Source organism: Schistocerca americana, chromosome 6 (genome assembly GCF_021461395.2).
Source record: "Schistocerca americana isolate TAMUIC-IGC-003095 chromosome 6, iqSchAmer2.1, whole genome shotgun sequence".
Lineage (NCBI taxonomy): Eukaryota > Metazoa > Arthropoda > Insecta > Orthoptera > Acrididae > Schistocerca > Schistocerca americana.
Window position 1 is genome coordinate 133,298,836 of NC_060124.1, and position 21,532 is coordinate 133,320,367.

Below are 21,532 nucleotides of genomic sequence, written 5' to 3' on the forward strand. Positions count from 1 at the left end.
GGGACAACGATGATGGCAATGGGACAGAGACACAGCAAAAGTGGCAGAAAAGGTGACAGTTGCAAGGAAGAATGAGTGAAAGGGATGAAGACGGGACAGTGGGAAAGACACATATATAGACAATGGCAGTGAGAGAGAGTTCCTGAGTATGAAGGCTTCACTACAAAGCGAGACTAGATAAAAGGATTTTAATATTCTGTATTGAAAGAGGATGAATATGTTTGCATGCAAATATTTCTGGTGAGGAAAGCAAACTGAGGGCTGAGGCAGGTGGTCTCCCACTTTTTGTCAAGATGTCATACTGTGATTGGAACATTAGAACTGAAATAACAAAGGACATCTTCATCTTTGCACCTTTGTTTTCCTGTTTATGCTGTTGTGCAAATTATTTCTATTATTGCAACATTCATTACTTAATGTTTTCATCTCATAGCATTATTTCCACATCCACTGGGTTGCTACATTTAAAGCAAGTACTTACCAGTTAGGCTGGACGTTATGAGGGCGTCCAAAGAGCTCAATCTTCCTTGTGCCTGGCGATAAACGTTCAATGATACCATATATTTCGTCAGGTTTGTGACTCGTAGCTCGTACCTCTGCCACAATAACATCACAGTCAAGTCCTCTATTAAGGTTGTCTGGACTACCTTTCATCCCCACCTGTAGTATACAGATAATACTACATAACAACACAAATGTACATTCAATGCTCATGAAAACTCTGCAAGAAATGTAAAGATGTGGCTATAATGTATTGTACTGCCAATTCTATAAATTAGTATGTTTACCTATACACTTCACAGACAACATTAGTGATTTCCTGCCTTATCCCATCTGCTTATGAAAGATGGGAACTTAACTTATTCTCCAATTCCTATTAAGATGTAGGACAGAGACAGCAGAATTGTCACATAGTCCTCCTTAAATATCAGTTCTTTAATTATGTTGCAAGAACATTGCCTTAGTTCAAGAGATTTCCATTTATGTTTTCTGGTCATCTCTGTTATACTTTTGTGTACCGGCCTGTTACAGTTCTAATAGCATGTCTCTGAATTCATTCAGTGTCTCCGTTTTTGGCTGCTTGGTAAGGACTCCAAACACTGGTACAGTAACTTCAGGACTGAAGTGTTTTGTATGTGGTTGCCTTTCTACAGTGGAAATTCTAGGATGGAATAACAACAATATTATGAAAATCATAGATTGCTACTCACCATACAGGGGAGACACTGAGTTGCAGACAGGCATAACAAAAAGACAGCACAACAAGAAGATAGCAGAATGAAATTTTCACTCTGAAAGGGAATGTGTGTTGATATGAAACTTCCTGGCAGATTAAAACTGTATGACGGACCAAGACTCAAACTCGAGACCTTTGCCTTTCATCAGCAAATGCCTTACTGACTGAGCTATCCAAGCATGGCTCACAACTCTTCTCACAGCTTTACTTCGACCAGAACCTCATCTCCTACCTTCCAACCTCCACAGAAGTTCTCCAGCAAACCTTGCAAAACTAGCACCACTGGAAGACAGGATACTGCAGACACATGGCTTAGCCACAGCCTGGGGGATGTTTCCAGGATGAAACCTTCATTCTGCAGTGGATTGTGTGCTAACATGAAACTTCCTGCCAGACCAAGAATCAAACCCTGGACCTTTGCCTATCGCTGGCAAGTGCTCTACTGAGTGAGTTACCCAAGCACAACTCACAGCCCATCCTCATAGCTAAACTTCCTCCGATACCTTGCTTCCTACCTTCCAAACTTCACAGAAGTTCTCCTGCTCAATCAGTAGAGCTCTTGCCCACAAAAGGCAAAGGTCTCCAGTTTGAGTCTCTGTCCAGCACACAGTTTTGATCTGCCAGAATGTTTCAAAAAGATAGCTGTCTTTCTGTTGTGCCTGTCTGCAACTCAGTGTCTCCTCTATATAATGAATTTCAATCTATACTTTTCATAATATTGGTTTCCTTTATAGGTGCACTGCACTTTCTCTGCTTCCTCCCAACAAACATTAAATCTTCATTTATCCTTCCTGAAATTGATTTTCACCTAATGTTCTTTTAATTTCATATGACTCTGCAGTATTAGCAACAGCTAAATAACGCAAAGAGCTCCAAAAGTTTATCACAAACCCTACAACTGTACACTATTGAGTTTTTTCTTCTGTTTACAGACATTTATCTACATTTAAAGAAGGTTACCAGAACAAGTATTGGGTGAAGCATACCAAAAAGATTGTAAAGGAATGATTGGATGGAGTATCAAAAGTGGACAGTAAAAACATTTCACATCAAAAAACATGACTGCACAGTAACAGCATAGATAAATACCTTGTACGGCTTGTTCATTGAGTCATTTAATAAAAAAGAATGACATCTCCATGCTTTTCATCCATAAGAAATGAAAGAAAAAAAACAGCTGCCATTTTGTTTTCTCTGTGCTACATTCTGTTTGTCAAAATGGAAGAGGTAAGGGACAGTCAAGCGGACACTATTTCATCTCAACAGCCATTCACTCCATTAGCATGCATGTTGCACTGACATACCCCAATTTACAGTACTAGGTAAGAAACCAGCTATGATGTATCATGCAGTGTAACTTGCTGTGACAGTGCGAGAGAGAGACAAAGGTATTGTTTATTACTCTGTGGCGGTCAGCGCTCACATAATTATTCTTAGGATATAGTTTTTGTTTGTTCTCGTTAAAAGTAATTTTAGGAGAGGAGAGCCATTCTTGTGATGTAAAAAATCGACGCCATTGCGAGTTTTGATTCCAATTGTAAAATATAAGTGCATATGGAAGGAAATCAGTTAATAGAACAATAAAATATTGTTCATTTCAAGAAGCTCAACACGGTATCTGCAGCATCTGGAGCAGATTTCTATAACAGCGGAAGCGTGTAATCGCCATCAGTTTCACACACCGCCCTGTGTACGCTGTATGTATTTACCCACAACAGTGAACATACAGTTACTCACACACATAGAAAGACAATACTAGGTGGTGTGGGGAAACATTTCAGTATAAAGGCCCTGTAGAGCTAAACAGTAATTAGCCTAGTAATAAAAGGGAGTCTTTATATATGTCTACCGTTAGACAGGACACGATCCTGATACGACACTCATAGTGAACCTGCAATATAAATATGTTAGTAATTTAGTAATTAATGTTTCATTGTGTGTATATATGTCTAGTTTTATAAAGTAACTACATTATGGTCCTTTGTATGTTTCATGCTAACTGAACGTGCGGGAGTATCTTGTAAAGAGAACGAGTACGCCATCTCAGCAGCCGAGCAGAAACTTCAAAAAGGCCAGAACATTTGAATTACTAGCTTTCTGGAGCATTTATGCATTTAGTGACCTTTCATCTATTAATTTTCTAAGTATAAATAGTGTTGCTATATTACTTTTACTAGAATTCCAGTATTTCAGTAGATACCAAGACAATATTTTATGTGTTATCTATGTACTGTGTTTGTGTCACATTGTAAAGTGTACATTGACAGCATTAGGACATTAACGTTTTTTGCGTGTGTAAAAGTTCAATAGTCACTTTTGTAGGACTTATTTAGAGGAGATACTGTCAATTGCTCATTTACATGGTGATAACTAGCTCTATGTTCAAAGCCAGTAAGCAAGCACGCATCACAATGCCAAAAATGAATTAAATAGTGCAAATGCGTCATCAACTAGTGCCACAGAATTTAATACCGCCGTAGTTAGCGATATGTCGATTACGGCTGAGCAACCAGCAATAATTAATGCGCTCACGCCGTCGACACAAACGGTTGCTAGTTCCGACATTCATATGTCGAAAGAAGTCCAGAGAAATATGCAGCAACCAACAAACAACATGAATTTCATCTCTGAGACAGACGCGTGCGAAAACGAAATGACTGTACCGAAAATTGTGTTGGTACAATCCTCATTAAGCCCAGTGCAATCGCCAATTGCTGAGAATACCGATTTGTTATCCCAGCTGATGTCAAGTTTCACTGTCATAAGACAAGGGATTAAGGCATTGGAAACATCGCAATCTAATCTTGCAACGGCACAATCCACGTTTGCAAATGATATGAATCGTAGATTCCAGGCATTGGAAACTACGCAATCCACTTTTGCAAATGACATGAATCGTAGATTCCAAGTATTGGAGAGTGCGCAATTTAATTTGGCTCAGGAGCAATCTAATAAACTAAAAGAAATAAATGATAAGATTACTGAAAAATTCCAGAGTTTGGAAACAAAGCAGAGTCACTTGATTACCAGTCAGGCACAACTCATAGTTACACAAGAACAACAGTATCAGGAATTAACAAACAAATACAAAGACATCTTATGTCGTCAAGATACACTAAATCATCAAGTGCAGGAAGTTATTCATGTACAGAACACTATTGCGCAAGACGTGAATACAATTAAGCACGATAACGAGCAAGCTGTCATTGAGCTTACTCGGAGGATAGACACTCTCAGTCTCGAAGGCGAGAAACACATAGACAAACTTTTCGATGAACATAAGATCGCATTCTCTAAGGACATTGAAGATTGGGCAAAAGAGCAAACCGAGACAGTGCGAAATTATGTGGACAAAACCTTGAAAGAAATGGTTTCTAACGTGCAAGTTAACAACGAAGCTGCACAAGAACAACTTAAAGCAGAAGTTAAAGATATTAAGGAGAATATAGGAGATGAATTTCCTGCTTGGAAAGCAAAGATAGAAAATACATTAAAAGCATGCCAGCAAGGTCTAGTTAATACTAGAGGGGCACATACTACTTGCAGTTTATCAAAAGCAGACATTATTCCTGATGAAACCAGTGAAACCGAATCCATGCAACAATATCCATGTATTGGTGCATATTTACGTAATCAACCAGAAACAAATTATCAAGATTATCATTCACCGCGATGTAGCCACCAGAATACACCTGCGACTATGAATGAAGAAAAAATGCTTAAATATCGTCAATTCCAGATATTTATTCCCGAAAGGAAGTCGATCAATCCCGTGGTATTTATCAAGCAATTTAAAGGGATATTGCTGCGAATGTGGACTGAGCAACAAAAAATTATGTACGTTGTAGGATTCATACATGGAGATGGATCGATGTGGGTGTCAGAAGCATCCGATTGGTGTCAAGATTATGACCAATCTGAACGTGCTTTCTTGCACAAATACTGGAATAAGGGAGTACAAGAAAGACTACGTAAGGAAGTTTTTGACCCACAACCTTTTTCTTTCAAAAATGGATCTTTAAGAAAGTATTTCGAGAAGTATATAAATAAAAGTAAATACTGGAATGAACCAATCCTGACGCAGGATATCATTCGAATATTAAAGGGCAAACTTCCACTTGAAGTTAAGGAAAAACTTCTACATGTGCCTGAACAACATGTGGAAGATTTTCTAGCCACATTGGATTCAATAGACATTCTGTTCAAAGAATCACGTGTGCGCTATAGCCAGCCAAGTTACCAACCTAACAAATACAATAGTAACAACAAACAGTATGGAAACAAACCTTTTGCACACAATTCACCAAACCCACAGGTGAATTATTTCCAGAAAAACGTGAAATTTGGTAACGAAATTCCGACCAGTGTAATCATGACCAACAATGTGAACAAACATATGAACGGAAATGGAGGAAGAATAATAAGAAGAGGAAAGGATACTATCAAGAAGGGAATTATCAGCAAAAACGCCGATATCAGTAACCAACCCAAGAATATCACAACCAACCACAAACTTCAGGTTGGGTACCAAATGATAATGCAAATGAATGGAGAAATCAACCACCAATAATAACCGACGTAACGGAGCAGACATCTACTAATAATGGGCAATCGTCAAACTAAACTCGACGGTCAGAAGCCCCGATGGTGCAGTCGAGGAAGTTTTCAGAGGTGAAAATTCAAGCGTCAATTTCTTTCGGTACAATGATGGCAATTTATTAATAGAAGAACTTCAGCAGGATATGATGCCTTGTCAAGAGGAACATATCACTGAACCTGTTGCAAAAATTCAGGCGGCAATTGAAGGCATTACTGTGCAAGTTACTTTAGATACAGGAGCAGCAGTAAATGTCGTTTCTGAGAAGTTATTTCAAAGAATACTTCAGAAAGCAAATCCACCGATTTTTCCTGTTCAATGTTGTAGAATTGTAGGTCCTACTGGTCATAAGTCTTCTCAGGTTAAAGGGCAGACTCAACTCCAGTTAGATATAGGAAATGTAGCTATAAATTGCACGTTCCTTGTAATAGAAAAATTGGTTGAGGACTGTATCCTGGGTATAGATGAATTTAGAGAGAGAAATTGGCATATCGATTTTTCTCTAGGCCGTGCCAGTTTTACAATAATGGATCAGAAACATCAACTGAATCTTCTCAGGGAATATAGTACCCATGGAAAGTATTGTCAGGGACGAAAGCTGCAAATAAAGTGGATACATAGCAAACCTGTACGGTATTACCAAATTAATTACTTGCAACCAGTTTTAAACCCTGAAGATATGGTATATGAAAAGGTACAAGAACCTGAATATTTGCAACAACACCAAAGAAAGCAATTATATGATCTTCTACAGGAATATCATGAAGTCTTTCAAGAAAGACCTGGTGTAATCAAGGGATACACATGCCATTTAGATGTGATACCACACCAAGTTTTCTGCCGTATTTTTTATCCAGTACCGTGGCACCAACGAAAGGCAGTTGATGTGGAAATCCACCAGATGCTTGAATGGGATCTGATCGAACCTTTGACGAGTCCATACTGTAGTCCGCTTCATGTTGTCTCGAAAAAGGGAGGAAAAGTTCGTCTCGTGCTAGACACACGGCAGATAAATAAGATTATCGTGCCCATGCGAACTCACCCGGAAAATATTGATGAGCTAATTCAAAAGTTCGAGGGGATGAAATACTTAACAAACATTGATTTGAGAAGTTCATTTTGGCAGGTGGCTCTAGACGAACCATCAAAAAAGTACACCGCATTTGTACATGCAGGTAGAAGCTATCAATTTAAGGTTTTACCTTTCGGGCTTCTTTTTGCAATTTAGTAGTTAGTTTTTCTTTTCAGGCATAATGCACGAGAGATATGCAGACATTATGTATTTGTTTTCCACAGTAAAGATAAGTTTTCTTTTCAGTATGCAGAGAATTTAGCTATAGTATGAATGATTTCTTTTAAAATTTTTTTATTTAGTTGATAGTAACTTCAATCAGGAGTTTTTATAAATGCTCTAGATTATGCATTGGGACCTGCACTTCGAAGCAATTTAACTTTATTTGTGGACGACATGCTCATAGCTACGACGACATGGAAGGAGCACGTTGATTTATTGAGAAGAGTATTAGAACATTTCAAGGAAGCAGGCATAATCACAAATCTGCAAAAGTCCCATTTTGCTCGAGATAAAATCAAATTTTTGGGTCATCTTATAAATGGAAAAGGTATCTTACCCGACTCCGAGAAACTAAAGGCAATCAAAAACTTTGCAGTTCCAACAACAAAAAGACAGTTAAAGGGCTTCCTCAGAGTTTTGTCTTTTTTCAGGCGTTTCATTCATGACCACTCTATTATAATGCAGAACCGTTGTACAGCTTGTTGCGCAAAAATACTCCGTGGGTGTGGACGCAACAATGTCAGAATGCATTTGAAGCAATAAAACATGCCTTAGTCAGTTCACAAATATTATATCATCCAGATATGAGCCAAGAATTCGGTTTAATGGCAGATGCTTTGGAAAATTGGAATAGGTTCATGCCTCCTCCAAGTAAAGATGATAGACAGAAAATCAACTTTCTGTCCAATAGCCTTTGCTAGCCGACTCTTAACTGCTTGTGAAAGAACATATACGACTACCGAAAGGGAAGCATTGGCCGTAGTCTAGTCATTTAAGAAATTTTACTATTACGTATATGGAGCGAAGACAACAGTATACTGTGACCACAAAGCGTTAAGATTTTTGCAAACATGTAAATTATTACATCCAAGATTAGCAAGATGGACGCTCTCACTCCAAGAGTTTCAATTTGAAATTAAATACCTAAGCGGACAGGATAATTTCATCGCTGATGCACTGTCTAGAATGCCAGATGGAGATTTGTCAACTATCAACATCACGGACAATCCGTCTGAATTTAATGTTCTTATAATGACTGATAGAATATATAGGAAACATTTTCTTGACATGTGTAAGAACATGGAAAAACTTCAGAATGAAGATCCTCGTTGGCATTCAATAAAGGAAACTTTAGCAAAGCCTGGAAACGATGATCTGAAGAGACTGTACAAAGTTGAGGACAACGTCTTATTTTTCAAAGGGCATCTTGATTCAGATAATTGGAAGGTGTGTATTCCCGAGAAGAATGAGAATGACTTAATTTTGCACACGCACATCACTTGGGGACATTTTGGAGTATTAAAGTGTGCTTGGAAGATTCTAGCATATTGCTACTTCCCAAACATTCGCAGGAAAGTGCACAGACAGTTAAGGAAATGTAAAATTTGTCAGCTAGTCAAACCAGGAAATTTTTGTGTGAAACATTTCCTACATCCTATTATACCCACTAAACCGCTGTCAATCATTTCGGTCGACGTCTGTGGTCCTCTACCATCATCAAGGGGAGGATGCAAATATATTGTAGCTTTTCTTGATATATTTACTAAGTATGTCAAACTTTATCCATTAAAATCAGCTACTGCTGCATCCATAGCCAAGAAGCTGGTCAAGGATTATATAGTCAAGGTAGGCAAACCAGAGGCTATTCTTTCTGACAATGGGTCAATGTTCACTGGATTTCGTTGGAGGCAAACATTAGCCAGTTGTGGTATAAAACAAATTCTAACATCAGTGTACCACCCTTCGGCGAATCCCGTGGAACGAATTTTTCGTGAATGAAACCGGTTCATGAGAACATATTGCCACAACCAGCAACCCAAATGGAACGATTATCTTCACGATTTTCAGGAAATTGTAAACAATATGCCACATACTACGACAGAATACACCCCATACGAACTGATGTTTGGAAAACAGGAACAGAATGACTGGATTCGACCAATTCCTAAAGTGGACTTTAATACAGCGTCATAAACAATCACCGATATAGTGTTGTGTGAACGCTCGTGTTTATTTTTGCCCAAAAACGTTCGTCCACAAGAGGGGCATATATGATGTATCATGCAGCGTAACTTGCTGTGACAGTGCGAGAGAGAGACAAAGATATTGTTTATTACTCTGTGGCGGTCAGCGCTCACATAATTATTCTTAGGATATAGTTTTTGTTTGTTCTTGTTAAGAGTAATTTTAGGAGAGGAGAGCCATTCTTGTGATGTAAAAAATCGACGCCATTACGAGTTTTGATTCAAATTGTAAAATATAAGTGCATATGGAAAGGAATCAGTTAATAGAACAATAAAATATTGTTCATTTTAAGAAGCTCAACACGGTATCTGCAGCATCTGGAGCAGATTTCTACAACAGCGGAAGCGTGTAATCGCCATCAGTTTCACACACCGCCCTGTGTACGCTGTATGTATTTACCCACAACAGTGAACATACAGTTACTCACACACATAGAAAGACAATACTAGGTGGTGTGGGGAAACATTTCAGTATAAAGGCCCTGTAGAGCTAAACAGTAATTAGCCTAGTAATAAATGGAGTCTTTATACAGCTAAGAAACTCCAGTGTGCCCATTTGTACCCAGCTATGCTAACAATTCCCTGGTGTGCTAGCCATGTGTGACTTAACTGAAAATGCCAGATATGAAAAGTGTTAAATCTCATTTTCTTAGCAATGTAAATGTGCTGAACAGAGTATTATAGCATAGTTCCATACTATGTCACTCCACATAATGAAATCGTGTAATAAACATACAACTTTAGAGTATGGCATTTCACATAAGAAACCAATAATAAATATTCAAACTGTGTGGCTACTTACTAAACAATGCTCTTTTCCATGGTTGAGCCAATGACCAGTGCGACCAGTCCTAATTATCCTCTGCAGTTGGTTTGTTTTGACCCATATTATTTCATCAACACGTTCATAGCCCCAGAGTTTCAGGCACTCTCTGCCCAATTCCATTGCCCTGTAATAAAGAGCCACTACTGCAAAGTTAAATGAGCCACTTCCATGCATTAGGAATAACACAGAAGGGAAGGAGCAGGGAACTGTGATGTGAGACATTTATTTATAGTTGTTGATTCTGTTTAAATGATTCAATCTTTCGTGACTTTCAATGCTGTAATAAAGGAAAATTTGCTTCTCACTTCTTCTACCCATTATTCTGTCTTGATTCCAGTGACTATCCTTAGGGAACATATTTGTGTAGTTTACAGTCTTTTAAGAACATATTAACAATAGCTGCAGCTGTTCGCATCTAAATGATAAATTACTGCTGTGACTGAATGTTGCTGGTATTGTTAGAAATGAGTCGAGAAACAAGAAACATTACAACATTTCTCTTTTTAAAACAATAATGGAAAATCTGAAGAGAAATACCAAAACTGATATGGGAACAGACAACCAGTTACCACACTGAGGAAGCTCTCAGCAGCTGATCACTCACAAACATGTCAATATTTTTTTCCTGCAGTTTTTTTTAACGGTCTCACACTGCGCATTATGTTCTCACAATACAGAAAAGTTTTGTGTCCTTGGGAGTATTCCACACCAGCATAACTGAATAAACTCCTCTGTTTCAAAGCTGCAACATTTCAAATAAAATACTCAAGATTTCGATGATTCTCTTTGCCATCGTCATCAGGAGTAAAATATCATTGACTGCCAAGTCTGGCACAGTGTTCTGCTTATATGGGAACGATTGCAGCATCTGGAATCAGTTAAAAAAATGACAAAGTGATGCATGTGTGGGGTGCGAGTTGTGGAGCACACAGCAGCTCTGCTACGCCCCCTCAGGTGAAACTGCTGTCCAAACTCCCTAAACGCATCAAGCATAAATCTTTGTTTTTGCTCGATATCCAAAGTGCAGTAGCCATCAGAAAGATCACGGGAGGCGCACATCGGCACGGCGCGTCACAGACAGTAGTTGCCGCAATTAGAGTCCCGTCCACCAGAGGGCATGTGAGAATTCGGCCGCGACTTCTGCCGGCGGAACAACAACAACAACAACAACAACAACAACTCAGGCAGCATGGGCCGTGCCCATTCAGTTCACATCAGGCATGCCTAGGACACAGTCCCGGTCTACGCTAAGTGAAGTGCGACATAAACGTGAACAGTGTTACTACACAATTGGCGACGAGTAGGGTCATTCTTTCATGTGTTGCGTCGTTGTTCTGGTTTCGCAGCTTATCCACGGCATGGAGGATTTAGTGCGGGTTTTGGTTGAGCAGCAGACGGAGCTCATGGCAACCATGAAACAAGTGCTTCCGGCGTTGCTCTCCACGCTGTCTGCTCCAGCGCCGTTCCCTCCTCCCTTTCCCCCGTATGACGAGACGGCGGAGGATTGGGATGCAAATGAACATCGCCTTCGGCAGCATTTCCAGGCATTTCATGTTGCCGATGCGGAGGTGTGTCGTGCTCTTTTCTTGTCTTGGATATCTCCCTCGCTGTATCAAGTTTTGCGGCAGCTAGCGCCATTGCAAGAACCCTCGTCCTTGTCTTTTGACGCATTCTGTGCATTGCTGTCTTCATATTATCGCCGCGGCTAGGGTCGAGTTCTATCAATGCAAGAAACAGCCCCATCAGTCTTACAGGGCGTGGGCCGCTACCCTGCACGGTCTTAGTCGCAAGTGTCATTTTGTCATGGAGCAGTCGCGAGAGTCGTATGCCCACGTTATGGTGCGCGACGTCATTGTTCGTTCGGCACCTGATAGGGAGGTCCGGCAACGGGCCCTGCAGTTAGAAGACCCTTCCCTCGAGGAAGTCCTGTCCATTGCTCAATCATATGAAGTCTTTCATGCTGCAGGTCAACAGCTGGAAGCGTGGTGCGACATCGCGGCGGTTCAGAGCGGCGCTGCCGGGTTCACTGCGTCCGGGGTGGACGACGTGCGAGCGGTACAATCCGGCCATTACGGCCGCTCCCGCACGGCGCGTAAACAGAGTTCCAGCCGCCGGCCCCTGTTACCGTCCTGTGCGTCGTGCTATATACATCATGATCGGTCGGAGTGTCCTCCAGACACATTGCTAAAGTTTGCCGCTCGGCTTCAAAAGAATCGAAGGAAGCAGTTACAGAGGACATGGACGTTGACATTCAGGAAGTTTCCTCGGGCCAGGCTCCTGACGCATCGGCACACAAAGTCTTTATCGAGGTGTCGGTTCGGTCACGCCGATTACAACTGCAAGTAGATATGGGCACGGCAGTTTCTTTGTTGAATGCACAAACTTAGTCCGACCTGGGGTCGCCCCCATTGGCGCCAGTTTACCGGCATCTACGCAGTTATGGTAAACAGTTCATTCCCCTACTGGGTCAATTCACTACTGACGAGACTTACAAATCAGTCACTCGGCCTATTACTTTTATTGTTGTCGGTGATGCGAGCTCCGCTAACCTTTTTGGCTTGGATGCCTTTCAAGCTTTTGGTTTTTCTATCACTGACACCATACAGTTGGTCTCCGAAGACGTTCCCTATCAATCATTAGAATCTTTGATCACTGACTTTCCGGATATCTTTGAGGAGGGCCTGGGGCGAGTTTCAGACTTTGAAGCTCACTTAACATTGAAGGCGTCGGCTCGCTCGCGTTTTCTTCGCGCGAGGCAGATCCCCTTGGCTCCCCGCCCTCAGGCAAAAGAGGAGCTAGACCGGCTGACAGCCCTAGGGGTCGTTCTTCCCATTTCTTCTAGTGAGTGGGCTTCGCCCCTCGTTATTGTCAGGAAACCCTCGGGAAAATTACATCTTTGTGGCGATTTCAAGGCTGGCATTAATTCCCAATTGGTGGTGGACACCTATCCTTTGCCTCGTGCTGATGAATTGTTCTCCGCCATGGCGGGAGGCCAATATTTTTCGAAAATAGATCTTTCGGAGGCTTATTATCAGATACCACTTGATGAGGACTCCAAATGGCTGGCGGTCGTCAACACCCCGTTTGGCCTTTACCAATACCAGTGGTTGGCCTTCGGAATATCCAGTGTCCCGGCGATATTCCAGCGCTATCTTGAGCACGTCACGTCGACAATCCCTCATTGTATTAATTACCTGGACGACATAATTGTCAAGGGCCGCAGCATGAAGGAACACTTGCACAACCTTCGCACCCTCTTTCTCAAATTCAGGTCCGTGGGCTTGTGTTGCAACCTGCGTAAGTCAAACTTCTTCCAACCATCCATTGAGTATGTGGGCTACACCATCTCTCAGCATGGCGTCCAGCCGCTAGGAAGTTTGGTCCAAGGTATCGTCGACCTTCCTCGGCCCGCTTCGCTGAAGGAGTTACAAGCTTTTTTAGGCAAGATCGCCTATTACCACCGGTTCATTCCCAGGGCTTCCACCATAGCCCACCCCCTGTACTGCCTTCTGTGCAAGGGTGTTCCTTTTGATTGGTCGCCTGCATGCGAGTGAGCATTCACCTCTTTGAAGGGCCTCCTCACGTCAGCGCCTTGTTTGGCTGCTTTTGACCCCCATAAGCTGTTGGTCCTGGCTACAGATGCTTTGCAGTATGGGGTGGGGGCGGTCCTGGCCCATCGTAATGCGGATTGTTCCGAGCAACCACTGGCGTTTGCATCTAAAACTCTTAGTCTCATGCAGGCCCATTACTCCCAGGTGGAAAAAGAGGCTTTGGCCATTGTCTATGCTGTTACCAAGTTTCACCCTTTCTTGTATGGCATGAAGTTTCAGTTAATCACTGACCATAAACCGTTAATATCGTTATTTGGCCCCACCTCTCAGATTCCGGATAGGGTGGCTCACAGACTACAGCGCTGGGCCATGTTCCTCTCTAAGTGCCGTTATGACATTCATTTTCGCCCTACCGGACAGCATGCCAACGCTGACGCACTTTCCCGTCTTCCAGTGGGCCCGGACCTTAAGTTCGATCGAGAAGAGATTATGTGTTTTCATTTGGATGTGGCGTCCTGCCAAGCGGTTGATGGCTTCCCAAACACTAGTTCTAGGGTCGCCAGGGAAACGGCAGCTGACCCGGTTCTCTGGCAAGTCGTTCGCCTCATTCAGCAGGGGTGGTCATCCCGACCTCCAGGCCGGGCCTCGGACCCTCTTCGTAATTATTTTGTTCTACGAGACCGCCTCTTGGTCTTTGAAGGAGTTCTCCTTCTGGCTACCGATGATACAGCTCCTCGCGTGGTTGTTCCTGCAAGTTTACGAAGGGAGGTCCTCACGTTATTACATGAGGGGCACTGGGGTGTTTCCCGTGCTAAAACCTTGGCTCACAGACATGTGTACTGGCCCGGTATTGACAAAGAAATTGAGCACTTGGTGGTCGCCTGTTCCCAGTGTGCGAGCCAACAGGCATCTTCCAGGGCAGCGTTCTCTTCATGGCCGCCTGCAACCCAAGCATGGGAACGTGTTCACATCGATTTTGCAGGCCCGTTTCTCAATGGCTTTTGGCTCATTGTCATTGATGCTTATTCCCGATTCCCATATGTGGTTCGCTGCTCCTCAACCACTTCAGAAGTTGCAATCCAGGCACTAGCAAAAATCTTTTCTGTGGAAGGTCTGCCAGTCACCCTGGTCTCGGACAACGGACCTCAGTTTATTTCACAGACCTTCTAGTATTTTTGCAGGCACTTTGGTATTCGGCACGTTTGCTCTCCCCCCTTTCATCCACAATCGAATGGGGAAGCCGAGTGCATGGTGCGCACATTTAAGACGCAGATGAAAAAGTATGTGCACGAATTTCCTGCAGAGGAGGCATTGACTTTTTTCCTGACGGCATACCGGACCACACCAATGGGAGATCGCAGCCCCGCAGAGCTCCTCCACAGGTGCCAACCTAGGACTCTGCTGCACCTCCTCCGGCCTGGTCCTCGCCAGTCTTCGTAAAACGGAGTACCTGGCTTTCCACCGGGTATGTTGGTCTGGGCACATGGCTTTGGTCGCAATCCACGTTGGATACCGGCGGTGGTCCTGCGCCGAAACGGCCGCCGGCTCTATACCTTGCAGGCGGGGGACCAGGAGGTACGTTGTCACCAAAATCAGCTACATCCATGTTTGGGCACCCACCCTCAGACCCCTCGGGCACCGGCTTCCCCATTGCCGGCACCCGTGTTGGTTTCTCAGGGGACATTACCGCCTCTCCCCGCTGTGACTCCGCCGCACTGCGATGGTTCTCAGCCTTGGCAGCCTCCAGTAGCTCCAGCACCGGCATCGCCATCGTTAGAGATGCCCCAGTGCGAGCTGGCCCCCCACGCAGGCCCTGTTTCTCAGGAGGCTGGTTCACCTGTGATCATCCCTACCCCATCGTCCCCGCCACTGGGTCTTGCCCCTCCCGAGGTGGAACGGGATCCGGAGTTCGACGGCTTGTCTCCCGGGCTCCGGTGGTGGGACGACGGGGGCGCCTTCGTGTGGGTCACTTCCAGCCGTATTCGAAGGTTCCGGCTCGAGGGTTGGCAGATCCCCTCGACTCCAGCCTTCCGATGGACGTGGAGGTCATCGCTCCTGCCCGACGCTCCACCTTTCGATGCAGTGGATCACAGTGGCTTCATCCCCTGAAGGAGGAGGAGCGCAGTACCCATCAGAAAGATCGCGGGAGGCGCACATCGGCACGGCGCGTCACGGACGGTAGTTGCCGCAAGTAGAGTCCTGTCCACCAGAGGGCACACAAGAATTCGGCCACGACCTCTGCCGGCGGAACAACATCAACAACAACAACAACAACAACAACAACAACAACTCAGGCAGCACGGGCCGTGCCCATTCAGTTCACATTGGGCATGCCTAGGACACAGTCCCGGTCTATGCTAAGTGAAGTGCGACGTAAAACATGAATGTTATTTCACAAAGACTGCCACCATGCCTTACTAAGTGTGTATCCATGGTCTCTTAAAATTGTTGCTGTTTATTCCAATCTCAGCCACCTCGTAATATTATCATGTACGAGCCAAGATGCTTATCTTTTCAAATTGTATTTTACGTCTGGTTTCCAGGCAGTGCTCAGTGATTGCCAAATCCTCAAGCTCCCCTTTTTAGATATGTTGCTTGCACTCAGTATAATGCTCTGCAACAGTGCGAACTGACTGACTTATATACATGGTGTCACATTCATCGAGGATGCCATACACATCAGATATAAAACGCGCCTTGAGAAGAAGAGTCTCTTGTAGCATCATATTAGGATTCCATTATAAAGGAGGCAACCGAGATTAGAATAAACAACAACAGTTTTAACAGAGACCAGAGGTACACACTTCATAGGGCATGGTCTGTAGGAAAGAGAGAGCAGCATTTTGAAATGAGTCACCAGCCCCTTTGTGCCACCTGAAGTCATTGGTTCCATGGTGCATCAAAGCTGCTATGAGCTGTGCAGCTCACCTTCCACACACACATCACTTCAGCCCTCTTTGATAGGTTCGAGATGCTGCAACTGTGCCCATATATGTGGAACGCCACATCAGTCCCAGCAGTCAATGATTTTTATACTCCTGATGATGATGATGATGGAGATAGCCATCACAAGTTGAAGTGTCTTATTCAAAATGACATGCCTTCTAAAGTGAGAAGACAAAAGAAGTGAGAGGAAGGAGGTGGATGATCTCCTTCTGCATCTGTAGACTGCAAATCACTAAGAAGTGCATGGCAGAGGATAGTTCCCAGTGTACACTATATTAGACTTCCTTTCCTTTCCATTTGTTTGTGGAGTACAATAAGAGTGACTGCTTAAATGCCTTTGTGTTCACAGTAATTAGTTTAATCCTGTCTTCATGGTTGCTATAAGAGCAATATGTAGGAGTCAGCAATACATTCCTGGAGACCTCAATACTGACTCTTGGAAATCTGTAAGTAGGCTTTTGTGAGAGAGCTGGCATATACTTCAAGAACCTGCCATTTAATGTTTTACAATATTCTGCAACGTTCTCCCACAAGCCAAACAAACCATTCATCATTTGTTCAACCACTTCACTAAATATATTCAATATCCCTTGTTAGCCATATCTGGTGTTAGTTACACACATTTGAGCAATATTCTAGGATGAGTCAAGTAAGCAATCTCATTTGTGGACTGAGTATATTTTCCCAGTATCTTGTCAGTGGACAAAAGTTTATGACCTGTTCTACGTATAATTGATCCTATGTGGTCATTCCATTTCACATCCCCACAAACTGTTGCACCCAACCATTTTTATGATATAATAGATTAAATAGTCATTGGATACTATGTTTTTGCATTTTGTGATGTGTACAATTTCATAATGCTCAACATCTGAAGAAAGTTCGCAATTATTGCATCGCTTTGAAGTCTTATCTAGATCAGCCTGAATATCTGAGCAGCTTTGTTCACATATACTCATTATAGATTACTGTATGATTTGCAAAAACTCTGAGATTGCTATAATTCTGAGATTATTATTATTATTATTATTAACATCGCCCATCTGGTCAGTAATAGATAACAACAGTAGCAAGGATCCAAACATACTTCCCTGGCACGTACCTAAAGTTAAATTTACATATGTGGTGACTCTATCCACAGTAACATGCTGCATCCTTCCTACAATGAAATCCTCAATCCAGTCACAAATATTTTTATACCCTATATGGTCATTCTTTCATTACTAAATGTTGACGCAATATTGAGTCCATGCTTTTTGGAAGCCAAGAAATACTGCATCTACCAGTTTGCCTTCATTCATTGCATTCAGTATTTCGTCAGAGAAGAGTGCAAGTTCGGTTTTGCGTAAATGATGTTTTCAAAATACAAGGTGACTGGTTGGTGGGAGTCACTCTGTACAAAATACCTCATTATATTTGAGCTCAGGATATGTTATAAGGTTCTTCAAGAAATAAATGTCAATGATATTGGAAGACAGTTTTATAAGTTCTTTCTGCTGCCCTTCTTGTAGACACATGTGATTAATGCTCTCTTCCAGCTACTGGACACAATTTTTTGTATAACGGATTACATTGGGCCCTGGGCCCTTGCTCAATTTCAGTTGTTTCTCAATACTGCTGACACGAATGCCTATATCAACCATCTTTGCAGTGATGCAATAATGAAGCAGGGCAGTAATCTTGTATCTTCCCTTGTTCAGAACATCTGAAAAAATTGTTCAGCACCTCTGATTTTGCACTGATATCCTCAACATTAGTCATTAGTTAATGTGTGATTCATGAGTGCCTGAACATTACCTTTGGTGGCAGCGACACCCATTACGCATGACCAGTACTTCTTTAGGTTTGCGAGTTTTTTTAAATGATCCTTCGTTTACATTAAGCACTCTCCAACTATAAGCTTCTGCTTTATTTGACACCTACTGTGCAGTAGTCACCATTTCTTTACCAATTTCTTCCGATAAACTGTATACTAAGGGGGTCCCTCTCTCTATCCAATTAAATAATTGTTCGTTAATGAGTTTTAAAAAACTCTCTTTGTCACTTGATTAGCTTTGCTACATATTTTGTATTTATTCACAACAATTATTTGAGTACAAAACCTTTTCGTGTTAAAATTTGTGCATCATGGTCTGAAGGGCAATTCACCCTTTTACTAATAGAATGCCCATCTAGTAATGAAGAATGAATAAAAATATTGTCTTGGCTGTGCTACTGTTCCCCTGTACACCAGTTGGGAAAAAACACAATCTGCATCAGGTCATATCAATTTAGATCTTCCAACATCCTTTTTTCTTGCACAATCACATACAAAATTAATACTGAAGCCACCACATGTAACTAATTTTTCGTACTTCCTGCAAAGTGAACCAAGAACCATCTCTAGCTTGAGCAGGACTACTCTGAAGTCAGAGTTAGAGGACCTATAAACAACAATTATAAGTTTAGTTTCACTAAATTTATCTACCCCTGCACAACATTCAAATACCTGTTCAGTGCAGTGCAGTGATACGTCTAAGGACTTGAATGGAATGCTGTTTTTTACGTACATGGCTACTCCCCCACTCTGCAACGAACTCCTTGAAAAACAACCAGCAAATCTGTACCATGGTAAAGGAAGCCTCTGAATTGTCAAATTATTTAAGTGGTGCTCCAACATAGCAATAATGTTGGCGTCAACATCTATAAGCAGTTTACTGTCTTTACCTCTGATAACTCTTATATTTTGATGAAATATGCTAATTCCTTCACTACTTGGATACATGACCTCATCTGAAGATGATTCCTTTGTTAGAGGTACTTCCTTTAAGCAGGGGTACCTATCAGCTGACTTCAATCTAAAACAGGTGCAGCTCTAACACCAACTACTATAGTAATTTTCCCATGAGATATCCCACTGCCACCCACAACACTGTCACCTCTAGGCTTTTCCAGCCTCCGCTTCCCATACCTATAGAGGTGTAGGCCACACCTAGTGAAACCCCATCAATTGATGGACTCAACTGGCATCACTGCAATGTGAGCCATGTCCTCCATCATCAGTGCCTTCTCCAGCCCCATGTTAACACACCTAACAGCAGTATTAAGATGAGGCCGATCATGACGCTGAAACAACTGCAAGAAGTGCACATTAGTTTGAGCAGCTATCTTTACCAGGTTACCACCTACCTCATTCTATCAAGACTACTCCCACCTCCACCCACACCCTTACTGGTACTCACTCCCCAACACTTCCTGCAACTGCTGGCCCGCACCTCTGCCATCCGAACTACCTAGCAGCAGAACCTTCTTCTTTGTGTTAGAATTTCTAACTGGCTCAGACTTCCTAACTGCTGAGGACTGCTGCATATTTCCTACACTTACAGCTACAAGAGGCTCCTCTCCACTAAACTCTGACAGTTAGTCAAATCTATTGGTTATATGCAAAGCACAACTGTCTGAATATCTCCTCCTCCTAGCTGCCTTATCACTAACTGCCATTTCCCATTCCCCACTCTTTGAATGACTCTAGAACTGTCATAGAAGAATCAGGTGGCCAGTAAAAATGTCTAACAATCAGCTTTGCTTCACCTAGACCTGTTATACGTGACCATTTATTTTCTCTGTCACACTCAACTACAACCTCAACAGAGACAATACTTCTGTCAACTGCAATGGTGGCACTCCCCCTCCTATGGCCTCTGATCTGTATTTCTGATGTATGTGTCATGACTTGCTAAATGTCTCAGAGCATTCCACTTTGAGTTTCAGCCAGGTCTCGGTTCTAAGAATAAGTTGAGTGCGAGAATTTTCCTGGATGGCAGTAAATTCGGGAACTTTGTTACGAATACTTCGACAATTTACTGGTAAAATTTTGTCAGTCAAAGCACTTCTACTCTGAAAGCAGTCTGATCTCCCTTGCTGCATATTGATTAACAAGTGTGCATTAGAGTACCTTGAAGTTCTGCCTAAGCCTAAAAAACCTTCATGTGCACTCCACAAGTACTCTGCTATCCAAGTAGCTGCTTCCTTTGTTTGTGCACCCTTGACCTATCAAGGGGCATCCTGCAAATCCCAAACCAAAAATACAAGTCCAGAAATCTGCAGCCAGGACCATCACAGAGTTGACAAATCCTTTGGTTGAGACCCTCCACTCAGCTCCAAACCAAAGGACCCCAATTAACTCTGGGAACAATGCTGCAAATCGTGAGCTCTGCTTGCACCCAACAAACGAGGCCAGAAGCCTTCACCACTTCTGCCAGCCACCTGTATGAATTGAGGACGGCCTCAGAACCCATGTACAAATTTTGAATAGCACATGTAAACATTTGAAAGAACACAATTTATCAAACAACGTGAAATTATTAGAATCTAGACCTTTCAAGTGAATTTATCTGATGTGTGGTCAGACTTGTACAAAAAGGGAAAACAAGAAGTCACCTTGGACATATAAATAAACTTGTGAAGCACATAGATGAATTAGTGACAACTTCCACATCAGTGTGCCAAAGACAAACACTGCATCATCATCTTATTCTACTTGCAGTGACGTACTTGATACTTGAAGAAAGTACCCATGTCATTGCCTGGTACTAAAACTGCTTATGTTTACAAAGAAAGCACACAACACAAAGAATCACATGTAAGATGTTTCACAGAAAAGAAAAATAGTAAGAGTTTAGCATAACTGAATCTTAACTGTAACAGATGAGAGCACTATGGCCTACCAGGGAGGAGAAACAGTAGACAGAGCTCTACTATGCACCAAAGAAAACAGTCCAATCATGAACATTATAACATTTACTTTCTGTGGTGATATCAGGTAGCCATCACCAATGTTCCAAGAAGACTGAGAGCTAAGAAGTTAAAAGCATATTGTAGTTAAAGAGTCTCTGATACAATAAAACACACATGTATGCAACTGTGAACATCAGGGCATAAATAGAAAAGAACCAGAACCCAATTTGAAAGAAGGAAAACAGACTAACACACACTTTGTGACAGCCTTTCATTTCATACCAAGACTTTACACTTCTTGTGTGTAGTGATTAGGTACAAAACACATAAATCATTATGCT

The 21,532-nt window shown here is 42.3% G+C and overlaps 1 protein-coding gene across 1 annotated transcript in view; it reads right to left on the bottom strand.

Annotated features, from left to right (window-relative positions):
- The window catches only part of LOC124619413 (N6-adenosine-methyltransferase catalytic subunit), a 73,365-nt gene that overhangs the window by 11,365 nt on the left and 40,468 nt on the right, over positions 1-21,532 (bottom strand). Inside the window, exons 10-11 of the mRNA XM_047145776.1 lie at positions 9,955-10,102; positions 482-660 (exon numbers count right to left, since the gene is read on the bottom strand). Of these exons, the coding sequence (XP_047001732.1) occupies positions 482-660; positions 9,955-10,102 (327 nt within the window). The remainder of the gene's footprint in view (positions 1-481; positions 661-9,954; positions 10,103-21,532) is intronic.